The 13842-nt window shown below is 35.6% G+C and overlaps 1 protein-coding gene and 1 long non-coding RNA gene across 2 annotated transcripts in view; one reads left to right on the plus strand and one right to left on the minus strand.

Annotated features, from left to right (window-relative positions):
- Positions 1-5844: 5844 nt before the first annotated feature.
- LOC109241155 lies at positions 5845-8003 on the minus strand. The gene is made up of 3 exons (XR_002070188.1): positions 7788-8003; positions 6915-6985; positions 5845-6138 (listed from the first exon to the last, which is right to left on the minus strand). It is a non-coding gene; the product is annotated as an uncharacterized LOC109241155 (long non-coding RNA).
- A 3867-nt stretch (positions 8004-11870) lies between these two features.
- Positions 11871-13842, plus strand: part of LOC109241160 (protein ZINC INDUCED FACILITATOR-LIKE 1-like) — a 15282-nt gene continuing 13310 nt past the window's right edge. The window contains exon 1 of the mRNA XM_019407882.1: positions 11871-12264. Within this exon, the coding sequence (XP_019263427.1) occupies positions 12111-12264 (154 nt within the window). The 5' untranslated portion in view covers positions 11871-12110. The remainder of the gene's footprint in view (positions 12265-13842) is intronic.

Here is a 13842-nt window from a genome sequence, read left to right on the forward strand (position 1 = left end):
AAAGATTCAGCGGACGTACTGAGAAGGATTTCTTTCCTTAATAGGGCCTTCGCGACGGATGTCAGTGCAGAGGTTTCTACCATTGATTCAGTTCCGGTATTGAGTGACCTTTTCGGATGCGTTCCTTGTGGCCGGGCATGTTTTCGGGCGAGGTTGTGGATTTTGATGTTGATTTGGTGCCGGGAACCGTATTGTACGGCTCTGACAGGAGTTATAGTAGTGGAAGGAGCAGCTTCAGGCTTCTTGGTATTGAGTTCGTTGGCAGGCCAATGTGGCTACGTATTTAGCTTGAGTTAGCTTGGTTAGTCCCGAGTTGCATTGTTGAGGATAGGTTGGATCTATCGTTATTGAGCTTGTTTAGGGATCTGGGGAGATCTATGAGTTGCTTTCTGTGCTGTGGGATGTCATGACTTGTTGGCTATAGGCACATGTGGTGCGGTCCTATTTGGGATTCATAGAGGAAGTCGAGCGGGAAGAGTGATTGAGTGTTGCTCAGTAAATGGAGTATTGGTTATGGCCTATCGGGTTGTGTGTCATATGTTATTGGTTTCACCGTGGATGTAATGAATTGCTTTGGTTACAGACATCAAATGTGCGTGGCTGTCGATTTTTGATCATAGTGACTTGAGGTGCTTCATGTGTAACAGTGTTTGGATATGATCGCGCATTGTAGTGAGGCTACGTGGAGTTAGGACCCTTCAAGGTAGATTCAGGCATTCTATTTCTATGAGGTGAGACGGGGTCTCAGCCTTGGGTTGTAATGGTGTTGATGAGCTTGAGGTACAACTCTTTCGTTTGAGTCATTTGTCCTGATTTGGGTATGTTCAGACCGTTCCTCATTGGTGCGTGTATTATGCAAGTTGTGGCTTAGGCCTGCATTGAGGTGTCGTGTCACCAGAGTGGTGTGTTGGATTCGAGGTGATCGTTGGAGTCATTAATGAATATGGACAGATTTGATTTCAGCTTGTTAGAAGGATAATATCGAGATTCAACTCGGAAATCTGTTGTGGTATTAGTCAAAGGGGAAGCGGCTTCATGAATGGTTGATATGAGAAATGGTTACGGTTTATAGCATGTTTCATTTATCGTTGGCATTATATGAAAGTGTTGGAATAAGACCTTAGTTGATAAGAGGTTTTCTACCGGTATTTGGTTATTGTAGGCAACTGCTGTGAATAGAGGCTACCGTTTCGAGTGTTTGGACCATGTGGTATATCATATGATCTCACCTGAGGTTGCAGGTATGGGTTATTACAGCTGGTTCGGGTTTATTCTGAGTATAGATGTGGGGTCCTGATCTTGTGTATGATTTCGGAAAGTGCAAGGTGGTTCTACGGTTTATGGTTTAGATGGACTGTAAAATTTCAGCTATATTGTGTTATCGGACCTATGCGAGATAGGGTGACGAGGGATCACCCCGGGTATATGCTTGGTAAAGTTATTCAGCTGTTGGTTAGCTTCTAGGACAACTCTGGGTACGCTCGAGGACAAGCGTTGGTTTAAGTTGGGGAGGATGTGCCGACCCGACCCGTCGTATCAGGTATTACTGCCCCGTTTTCCTCATTTATTACTTCTTCATGTTTCATTACCGGTATGTGGTGAGTTAGAGTTGATTCGGATTGGTTTTGATAAGAAATGAGACATTTAGTCTCTTTTAAGAAGGCTTAAGTTGGAAAAGTCAACCGGACGTTGACTTATGAGTTAGAGGGCTTGGATGTGATTTCCGGTGATTCGGTTAGCTTCGGGAGATGATTTATGACTTAGAAGTGTGATCGGAATTTATTTTGGAGGTCCGGTGTAGAATTAGGCTTGGATTGGCGAAGGTAGTATTTTGGCGAATTCCGGTTGATAGGTGAGATTTTGATCCGAGAGTCGGAATAGAATTCCGAGAGTTAATGTAGCTTCGTTAGGTGATTTGGGCTATGTATGCAAAATTTGAGGTCATTCGGACGTGGTCTGGTCGGGTTTTTGATCGAAAGTGTATTTCGGAAGTTTTTAGAAAATTAGGCTTGAATTCGATGAGTTTTGGGTAATTTGATGTTGTTTGAGGTGCTTTGATGATTGGAACGAGGTTGAATAATATTTTAGGATGCGTTGGTGCTTTTGGTTGAGGTCCCGGGGGCATCGGGTGTGTTTCGGGTGAGTTTTGAGCGAGTACGGACATCCCGGAACCTAGAAAATGGATGGGGCAGTCATTTTCGCGCGGGGCGCGGTCCTATTAGCGCGGGGCGCGCTGGCCTTGTGCTGGGCGCGTAAAAGTGACCGCGGCCGCGGTCATGAAGATCTGCAGGTCGCTGGTCCTACTTCGGAAGCTCATATCTTTTGCTCTACAAGGAATTTTGAGTTGGTTCAAAAATGAAAGTTGTAGCCCTTCGTGTCTAGTTTCCAAAAAGGTAAAGATATCACAATTTGGACATCTATAGAAAAAGTTATGGCCAAAATACTGAAACCTTTCACTACAGTCAAAGTTGGCGCGGCCGCGTTCATCTTATCGCGGACCGCACTTGTTTTGCACGGACCGCGGTCATATTTGCGCGGCCGCGGAGGTGAAAATCTGGGGCTACTCTATAAATACGAGGTTTTGGGTATTTTTTTTGATATTTTGACCTAGAGAGCTCGGATTTTTGCGATTTTTCGAGTCTTTTCGATTGGGTTATGACCCATTAGCCTATTGTGATGTATTCCTTGTGGTTTTGATCAGATTCGACGCGCGAGGAGGTCGATTCGAGGGGAAAAGGCATAGCGAGCTAGACTTTTGACCGGCTAGAGGTGAGTAATGATTTTAAATGATGTTTTGAGGGTTTGAAACCTCGGATTGGCACAACTTGGTGCTATGTTGAGATGAGGCACGCGTTCCATGACGAGCGCGGGGTCATTTACTATTGGGGACTGTGACTTGGTCCAGTTCGGAGGATATTTTACCGCATATTAGCAATGACTTGATGTTTTCACTATGATTTGGGCTTATTGCCATATTTGAGGCTTATTGACGACTGTTTGAACTCTTTATGAACTATCATCACTGATTTCCTCACTGTTTGAAATACTATTTGAACTCAGTCCATGTGATTTACACTGTTTCTTGAACTCAGCCATATTTACTCAAACTTGGAGTTTTAAACTGATATTTGAACTATTGTTTGAGCTGAGTATTATTGCTTTACTGTTGCCTGAGGGGCTGTTGACTATTTCTGGACCGATTGAGGCCGAGGGCCTTATGTGAGGGCATGATGAGTGAGGTGAGGAGGCTTTCAGGCCTCGTATTGATATTGTTCAGGCTTTCAGGCCTTGTTGATAGCGCTTGGGCTGTAGGAGCCCCTCCGGAGTCTGCACAACCACAGTGAGCGCGGGTATCCATCTAGAGTGATTTGATATTGAACAGTGGTAACAATGACACTGTTATACGCGTTTAGTCAGGTAACAATGACTGACCAGTCAGGTAAAATGACTGACCAGTGGTAACAATGGCACTGTAATACGCGTTTGGTCAGGTAACAATGGCTGACCGGTCAGGTAACAATGGCTGACTTACTACTTGAGCATACTTGTTTTATTAATTATTTTTCAAAAGAGATTTTCTTACTATATTTCACTGGTTTCTACTGCTTATTTGATGTTGCTGCTTGAGATAGCATCATTTGTGGCCTTGTGGGATTTTATATCTTAGTCGTTATTTATTTTTATTACTCACTGGTTCGGAGTACTCACATTACTTCCTGCACCATGTGTGCAGAGACAGGCACAGCTGAGTTCGTACCTGAGCGCTGATTTCCTCCCAGACCAGGCGGACTAGGAGAGACGAGGTAGCTGTCGACGTCCACAGCCTCGTTTCTTCCTTATCTTCTGCATATTTTATACATCTCAGACTATGTTTCCAGACTTGTAGTATTTTCACCAACTCTGTAGTAGCTCGTGACTTGTGACACCCCGATCATCAGGCTGAGTTTGGGATGGTTTTTCCCCGTTATGTTATGTTTTATTTCCGCAATTATGTTTATTCAGTAACTATGATTTAGACCTGTTTATGCTAAGAAATTGTTAAAAGAAGTGTTAACGTTCTGTTGGCTGGCCTTGTCTTCACGAAGGGCGCCATCACGACCGGGTTGGGAAATTAGGTCGTGACAAAAGTGGTGTGTCATGAACATATTTTTGAAAGGTTGAGTGTATAAAATTATTCATGTAGTTTACATGTGTGCAATAGGGATTTGGGGACAAGGTCAGATGGTAATCTATGTGTTTTACCATATATTAACTATATGTATTATATTGCATAACATGATAATCGAGGATGAGTGTGATCTTAATGCACCAAATTCAAGATACTTGGGCCAACTCTAACAGTAGAAATGGTAGTAGATGAAAATTACCGATTTGAATAATTTTTAGCTCGACAACAAAAAAATTAAGGACAAAGATGCTCATTTTGTACTTCATAATGCATTAATAGAGCATTTATGGGAGCAACATTCTAATCTTGGAAGTTGAATATTTATGTAGAAATTAAAAGAAATATTAACATAATGTAAATTATCTTAGCATCCAATACCCATGACATATAGTTCTTGCCCAAAATTTCAAGGGCAACGAACTTTCATTTCATAATATCAGTATTAAAAGAGCAGAAAAACTATACCTTAGTCTTCTCAAAGAGATTTTTTGAGACGGTAGAGTCCCGTGCTGATAACATGTTATGAAACAATAAAAGAAGAAGAACAGTATTACAGAGAAAAGAAGAAAGAGAGAAGTTTTATTGATTTTTTGAGATAATTTACAATGGAATAGAACCCCTCTATTTATAGAGAAAAAATGACGTAGCCACAAAGTAACAAACTCTAAAATCTATCTAAATATAGACATTCACCATAATAAAATACTATTTATAACAAGATTAACTTTTTATTTATTTATATATATTAAATATTAAATTTCCTTAGCTTATCACGTGTTTATTTTTTATTTTATTTCTGAATCCCCTAGATCTACTTCCACCACTGCTAAATCTTCATTAGACGGATGCTGGTTCCTTTTTGTTTAGTTTGACTCGGAAGAGTTATTTGTTTCATTTGGACTTTCTAAATCAGAATTTTAAATATGATGCAGCAACTACCATGAAATTCTCACTCAATAAGTCAATATCAACGAATAAATAGTTTTAAAACATGACTGAGACGTATTTCAACTCAAAATATATTAAATACTAATGTATTTTAAAATTGAATGTCCACAGAAATTCAATCATGAGTAAAAATCGAGCTTGCCATCTATGACGAATTAAGTAGAGAAACGGAAGGCGATAAGGAGACGAAAATATGGCAACTTTTATTCATTGGGAAAGCAAATAGTTGTCGGAAAAAGTTGAAGGGTTGAATGACCAGGAAAGGGTGGGGGTGTTCCTGGAGTTTCACGAATATGTACCTCGCTTTTTATTTCAGTGACCTCCACCCCCACCCCTCCTCTTTAACTTTTGTTGTTGTAATAATTCTCTTAACCTATTTATTATTGAGGTACAAACAGTATGGTTTGACTAATTTCCCTTCTTATTTAATTAATTTTGTAAACACCCTTTTCTTCTCTAATATTTTCCTCGACATATAGGAGTTGTAAATAAATTATAACAATTGGATTGAAAAATGATTAAGGATTAGTAATTTACTATTTTAACTTCAAATTAAATACTCAATGACGTCTGTTCTTGTTACGCAGCTACACTGTCACATCCCAAACTATCCTCTAGACGTGACTGGCACCCAGCTAACACCACCTGCCAGGCAAACCCCATTTCTCTAACGTTTAACCATATACACAAACACTGAGAGCAAAAGTGCAGACCTAAAATATTATCAATAACTAAAGAGGTAATGACTATCACCCAATACCTTAGTCAATTAATAGGAAAAATCAATAATCACCCAAATAATAAAATTCTAGCCCAAATCCCACAAAAAGACCATGGAGCATCTAACAGAGTAATATGAGTTTTTATTGGCGGGTATGCAAACCCCAAAGAAAAGAAATAACTAACACGAACTAAGTGAGTCTAAAACGAAAGCCTCCACGAACAATGCGGTGGCTCACCTCAGCAATAGGATCTACTCGAATAAACTCGTCAGCCACTAGCTCTATCTCCCGCAACGGTATCTGCATAGAGATGCAGGTAAGGAGTGAGTTATACGTAAATATAACCCATTAAGATCCTCGACCCGTCACTTTAAATACCTCTGGAACAAGTGTTAGAAAATACAAACACACTACAACACGAATGATATGGATATAGTATCTAAGATAATTATACAGTAACCCAATATATGTGTATCAACAGAGTTATTAAGAATTAACCAATAAAGATACCCACTAACGACTTATCATAATTGCAGTGAAAGAAATTTACCAACACACCTGTGAGTCCACAACGGCACCACAATGCCTCAAATATATAACAGAGCATACACAATGCTCGAGTGATGTACAAAGGCATACACAATGCCCCAACATCATGGCGCACAGCCGTATCAAACTCAATATCATGGCGCACAGCCGTATCAAACTCAATATCATGGCGCACAGCCGTATCAAACTCAATATCATGGCGCACAGCCGTATCAAACTCAATATCATGGCGCACAGCCGTATCAAACTCGACATCATGGCACACAGCCGTATCAAACTTAATATCATGACGCACAGCCGTATCAAACTATAAAACCCAACCTCATGGCGCACAGCCGTATCACACTGTCAAACAACTTATAAAATAATTTTTTTTTTCTTTCATAAAATTAATATATTTGCGGCTAGTCTAAGACCACCGACTCTACCAAGCGCACGCTTGTCCCAACACATGGACCAGGCAGAGAAAATACACTTTCAAAACGGGTTTTAGAAAAGCAAGTATCAAAGCTTAAAGTCTCACTTACCTCGCTAACGGGAAGTTCCCTAACTTTGCAAAGCCTAGAACACCAACCAAACGACCTCCAATGTCCTCAATCTATTCAAAATATTAATTAACGATATCAATTAGGCTAGTCGGAGTCAAATATAAATACCCCTACTTTCAAGCTTAGAATTGAATCCTAACATTTCATCTACTAAGTGCCATACTTATAATATCAACTTACTTGCCAATATGGTCCAACTTGATATCTAATTACAATTCTTCTGAAGTATTACTCGAACCAGAGAAAAAGTCAATATCTGCCTAACTTAAGAATTAGTAGCGAAACAGTGCCTCAGTTTTAATACTAAAGTCCAAATATGTTCAAGTGCACAATCTGAACGGATTTTCTTTTTGATTTCCAAATCCTACATTTACTTCTCTTCTTTATTTTTTTTTCCTCAAGATCATTTGCATATAATTATTATTCTTCCAATCATTATCATATAGTAAATATAAAGATATAAGTACCAAATTCTTCACTTAAGTTCACTAATATACATGTACCGACTACAGATACTTGGGTCATAGAGTTCCTCTTCTGTAATAGAATATAACGGAATTAATTTATGTGCACAGTCCGATTATTTCATGAGCAATATTTTGAGAATACTTTCTTAAAGAGTTTTGTCATCACTAAAGGGTGAGGTTTCCTCTATTATTAAATTTCATGTCTGTTTCCAAGGCATCAAAAATGTCATAATGTCTGCAACTCTTGTTCCCCAATTCTATTCTTATCACTACTATAATATAATTACCAATAGTATCAATACTATAATATAATTACCAATAATTACCAAAATAATCAACTGTTCTTACTTTGAGGAACAATAAATGGGTGGGCTAAATATTGTACCTGAGCACCAATGTTGAATTGCAAGAATCGTCCACTCCTAACTCTTAGTACAGCCGTCGTCCTCTCCACCCTACTCCCCTGTAGCTTTTTTTTTCTTTTTTCTATCTAATTACAGTGCCGTCACTCTGCTCCTCTAGGTATCTTAGAACTAACAAACCCCCTTTTACTTGTGTTTTTCAAGCGTGACTTCAAACCTGGCAGCTAGGAGAATGGGCTTGGCCCAGACTCTTTATCCTTTTGTGAAAATTATTTCTAAGGTTGTATAGTGTTTGACCCAATAACTACTAACTAAAAAAAAAGTTCTCTTTCTTTCAAATAATTAATTAATATATAATTAATTTCGGCCTATTACATACACTTCTGAACAAGCATATTAACATCATTTATTCCCTACTTAGTAAAAAGCAAGAAAAAGAAAAGAAAGTAACACCATTCTTGTTTTTATGTTTGGGGTATTTAGACCATCTCCAACCTTGTGCCAATTTTTACGCCAAATGCTATTTTGATGTATGATTTGGTATTTTGATGCTCCAGCCCAACATCGTTTCTAATACCATTTTGGTGTGTGAATAGTAAAATTTAGTGTAACACATTGGTGTAATACTATTTATCAACACTATTATTATTCATCGATATTTTATTATTATCTTTTATTATAGAACACTTTTAGTTTAACATATTATAAATTTTGTAATTACTTATACTTTTTATGTAATATCTTAATTTTACATGTAATAGGATAGATTTTATCTCGATCTCAACCGTTTGAAGAATTTCATACTAATCTCAACCGTCGGATGGATATCGTTCTTATCTCAAATTTATCTTTGGGTAAAACATCTCTACACATTATTCAATCTATAAAAATTAACATCATTTAGGGAAAAGAACTCAGGATTTCCAACTCAACTAAAGCAATTAAACTCACGATACGTACTTCGGACAACGCGCTGATGCACTAGGTAGAATTGGATTATCTACTTTACAAAAAATTACAGCTGTGTTTAGAATGTTGGTATATGGGTCGCCAGCGGATGCCACTGACAAATATATGAAAATTAGAGAGTCAACTACTATTGAAAGCATTAAGAGATTTTGTCGAGCTATTGTAGAGGTTTTTGGCGAGCATTATTTGAGATCACCAACAGCTAACGATGTTGCAAGGCTTCTTCACTTCGGTGAGTAGCGTGGTTTTTCAGGAATGCTAGGTAGTCTATATTGCATGCATTGGAGATGAAAAAAAATATCCAACAATATGGGCCGGACAATATGCAGGTCGTAGTGGATCCCCAACAATTATTCTTACAGTTGTAGCTGATTATGACCTTTGGGTATGACATGCATATTTTGATATGCTCGGCACCAATAATGACCTTAATGTTTTAGACTCATCACATTTGTTTTGCAATCTTGCTAAAGGTATTGCTCTTCCCGCCCATTATGTTATTCAAGGAAAAGAATGTAATGTGAGTTATTATTTAGCTGACGGTATATATCCAAAATACTATTGTGTAAACTATTAGTGAACCACGTTCTTAAAAGATGAATATTTCGCGATGAAACAAGAATCTTGTCGAAAAGATGTTGAACGTGCTACATGATATATGTATTATACTACACAATATGATAATCGAGGATGAGTGTGATCTTAATGCACCAGTTCAAGATGCTTGGGAAGGTTTAACCCCAATAGTAGAAATGGCAATGAAAATTACCGATTTGAATAAGTTTAGCTCGACACAAAAAAATTAAGGTAAAAGATGTTCATTTTCACTTCATAATGCATTAATAGAGCATTTGTGGGAGCAATATACTAATCCTGAAAGTTGAATATTTATGTAGAAATTAAATTAAATTTTAACATAATGTAATAATTATTTAATTATATCTTATCATTGTCATTTTATTTGAATTATCCATTAATATGTATAACGTATAATATTTTCTTACAATATATATTATTTAAAAATTTATGGTATAAAATAATTTTATATTAAATGGTTATATAAGAAAGGAATATGAGTTATATGGGATGAATATATAAAAAGGAGAAAAAGAAAGGATTTGTTTTATGAAATAAAAAAATAAATTTAGATAAAAGAAAATAATACAATATAGAAAAGAGAAGAATATAAAAGGAATATTCTTTTTGGTATAAAAAATACTGTAATGGGTTAGAATTAATTTGTATTATTTTGGTGTAAAAAATAGTGCAAGGGTTGAAGATGCCTGTTGCAAATTGGATCTCATGCATATATATCTTGTTTCTCAATCGGGTTTAGCATTAGTCTAGATCTAAATCGATCTAACTCACAAGTTACCTGCAAAATTTCCTACCAATATAAAACCAAAAAATTAGGTTTAACACTTTATTCATGCATGCCAAAACAATGTAGGATCCAAACACAAAATGACATAGATTTGGATTCTTTGATCCAGCCATTTGTTGTCCATTTTGTCATGCAGTGTGAGAGTACTGAAATATACTTTAATAAACACCTTTATTCTGTAATCATGTGAACGAATGTTTGAACCTCGAGCCCTACACAAATCTACGTGATGAATGACGCAAGGTTTTGTGGTTTAATTTCATACATATTTTTCTATCTTCGCCTTACAATTAACAAGTTTTTAAGCTTTAAATGTTTCTGCTACAACGGAGATACTTATTGAATTTGCATCTAAAATATATACTTGTACGTTATGGAGTATTATTTCTTGTTTCGCTGAACTTTTTTGTAATTCAAGATAACAAATTCAACTAGAGTATAGAAAAGTTTTTTTCTACTCAGAAAAGATTTGTTCGATATATATAAGTGAATTTTGATGTCACAATCCAAGTCTATGGTATGTATTCTCCACTTTGGGTTTAGGCCTACACTTTTTTTTGGGATACGGCATTTCGAGCCTCAAAACGCGGTGAAAATAGCACGGGCTAGCCAGTTTTCGGAATAGTAATGGAAAAATAGCACTATTTCGCTGAAACATGGAAAGCTCCAGCATAATATGCTGGATTATGGAACTCCTACGTATAAACTACCAGCATATTGTGTTGGAACTCTAGCACACGAAAAATTCTAGCATAATATGCTGGATTATGAAGCTCCTGCAAATAAACTTCTAATATATTATGGAAAATGTTGATAAAGTGATAGAGTGTGTCTGGTCAAATTCAATAAACAACAAAATTGTGGAAAATAAAATCTTATACACATGATTTTAAAATGCATTAGACATCTCTAAGAAAAATGTTGTTGGTATGACAAAATAAATAATAAGTATATTATAATAGGTTAAATTTTATATATGACGTGAAAAATCCTCAATCGAAGAAATAAATTATTCCTTTCGCCCCAATTTATATTTGGTATTTTTTATTTCTTGAGAGTCAAGTTGACTAATCTTTGAATTTAAACTGAATTAAACAACACAATATTTTAAAAATAAAATTTAAATAGTTAAAAACTATAAATAAAATAGTAATATGTGTTGTAATTTTTCTCATGATGATAAAAAAATATATTTTAAAAGGCAAAAATTACCACATAAGTAGGGAGAGAGAGAATGGTAAGAAGAAAAAGTATAACAGCCCCCACAGTCGCACATGCTGGTTCGAAAAAGAATCATAATGAGAAATGTCTACCTATTGAGACTTTGAGTCTTAAAATGTGGTGGTACCTAAACTTGTTAGGATCGATGTTACATATAGTTTTATAATATATTATATTGTATTATATTATATTGTATTGTTTTAATGAATATAATATTTAAATATATTATATATTATTTGTCGTCGTTTTATGATGACAAACAATATTAAAAATAAATTTACAATATCACAAAAATAAAATAAAATAAGGGGTAAATTTATTATATAAAAAGATAAGAAAAATACTACAATATGGTTATTTAATACTAATAAGGAAGGTAAGATAAGAAACGTGCCACACTGAATCGAGCATTAATAAAAATATCATATAACGACCGATTTAATACTTAATAATAATTAAAATAAATATTATATTTAAAGAAACAATACAATAGATAATAAGCATCCAAACAAGCTGTAATTTAAGAGGGTTAGTTGGGCCATTGAATGAGTAATTAAGAGAAAAAGAGGACAAGAGAGACAGAAAGACGGAGTGAATCCACGATTTACATGATCAGAAAATTGCATTGATATATGTACACATGAAGTGAGGCAAAAAGAAAGATGTGGTGCATGTGAAAGATAGACGAAGAGAATAACGCTTTCGTTTTCTACTATACTATATATTCTTCCTCCTCCTCTCTCCCCAATTAAAGCTTGGCAATTAATCAAAAATGGAGGGCGGCGAAGAGGGAATTAAGGAGACGCTGCTGAATAAAAGATACTATGAGAATTGCCCAGGTTGTAAGGTGGATCTGCACAAGGCAGGGCAGCGTGGTTTGCCCATTAAAGAGCTCTTCACTGTATGGGCGGTGGTCCTTGGCACAGGTAATTATTACCTTTCACTTTTTATTCATAATCTTCCTTCTTTAATTTTGTTAGGACGATGGTGTCCAGGTAATGTGCATTCATCTCGACTATTCTATCGGATAATTGTTATCTTCGTATAGGTATTGGATAATTATGACAACCAAAATAAACCACTTAATAATACCATGTTTTGCGGCCAAATTAATCTTAACCACACTAATTTCATTTAATTTTCTTAGTTTGTTTAGTACTATGCGCTCTTGGGTTTTTTTTTTTTTCATTTCTTTTATTGGGAATTTGGTTCTAAGTGGTGGAGATGTGAGCAAAAGTTTACCATTTTGATGGCACTGCATACTACTCAGAATACTTCATAGAAGTTTTATTATTTTTGGTTCTAAAAGCTTTTCCCATCATCATCTTTGGTAATCTAACTTTAATGTTCTCGTTATCTTACTATTAACATCATTATTACAGTAATTTCATGTTGATTATGATATTTCTTTCCAAATACTTCTTATCTGATTAGCATCACTTAGCAAGTCCTCTTGGATTTGGAAGATATATTAATTTCTCCTTTTTTTAAAAAAATTACAAAAAAGAAAAGAAAAAAAAAAGATGGCTAAATAAAAAGGGCACTTTTCTAGAAAGATTTTCGAAGCTTTTTTAACCAAGTCATCTGCTTAAGTTCAAAAGAGACTTTTCCGAAAATCAAATGAAAATATTTTTCAGAGATCACAGCAGTAAGTGTCTACTTCTGGGTGTTTGATTGTTTAGTATGTCAACTCTGTCATTTTTCCGTTTTCTTTGTCTTAAGGTTTATTTGGCCTTGTCTGAAATTATTTTTCAGACATTTTTTTTTTACTTAAGGAAGTCATTTTCTATTGTTTTGTTATGAAAAAAATATTTTTTCATCAAAAAAGGAAAAATCACTTCGCTAATATATTATAAATATTTAATGTATTTTTATTAAAAAAAAAAATTCCACTCACCAAGTAAATATCAAAAAACATTTTGCATGAAATTTTTTGGAGTTCCATTTTCCATGAAAATTATTTTTTCCCACCTAACACGCTCTATACGAGGCTTTATGTTTGGGATAAGGGGTCTTAATTCGACTTGATTTTATTTTTACACATAGAAATAAATCGATTATGCTGGTTTTTTGATACATATAAAATGAATTTCACCAAATATTTTTTTTCATCCCTCTTTTTCTGTTCACATTAAACGCAACTTCAATTCATTTAAGTTATTAGAGTTACATATGGAATATTCGATATGTAATTAATATATATTTAGCGAGAATTCAACAAATGAATGAACATAGAGGGTGCGTTTGGTATGAAGGAGAATATTTTGTTCTGAAAAAGTTTTCCTTGAAAATATTTTCCTGGAAATTGAGTGGTTTTATCACTTATTTTTTCATATTTGGTTGGTGAGTGGAAAACTTTCAGAAAATATTTTTTATTATAATTTAGGCAAATACTATCGGATGAGGGTGGCGGAGCCAGGGTGGCCCGGGGGGGGGGTGGTGGGGTGGTGAGCCGTGGGTAATGGTTGGAGGTAGGTGAGGGCGGAGGGAGTGGCGGTGGTAGG

The sequence above is a fragment of the Nicotiana attenuata genome, unplaced genomic scaffold (assembly GCF_001879085.1).
Source record: "Nicotiana attenuata strain UT unplaced genomic scaffold, NIATTr2, whole genome shotgun sequence".
Lineage (NCBI taxonomy): Eukaryota > Viridiplantae > Streptophyta > Magnoliopsida > Solanales > Solanaceae > Nicotiana > Nicotiana attenuata.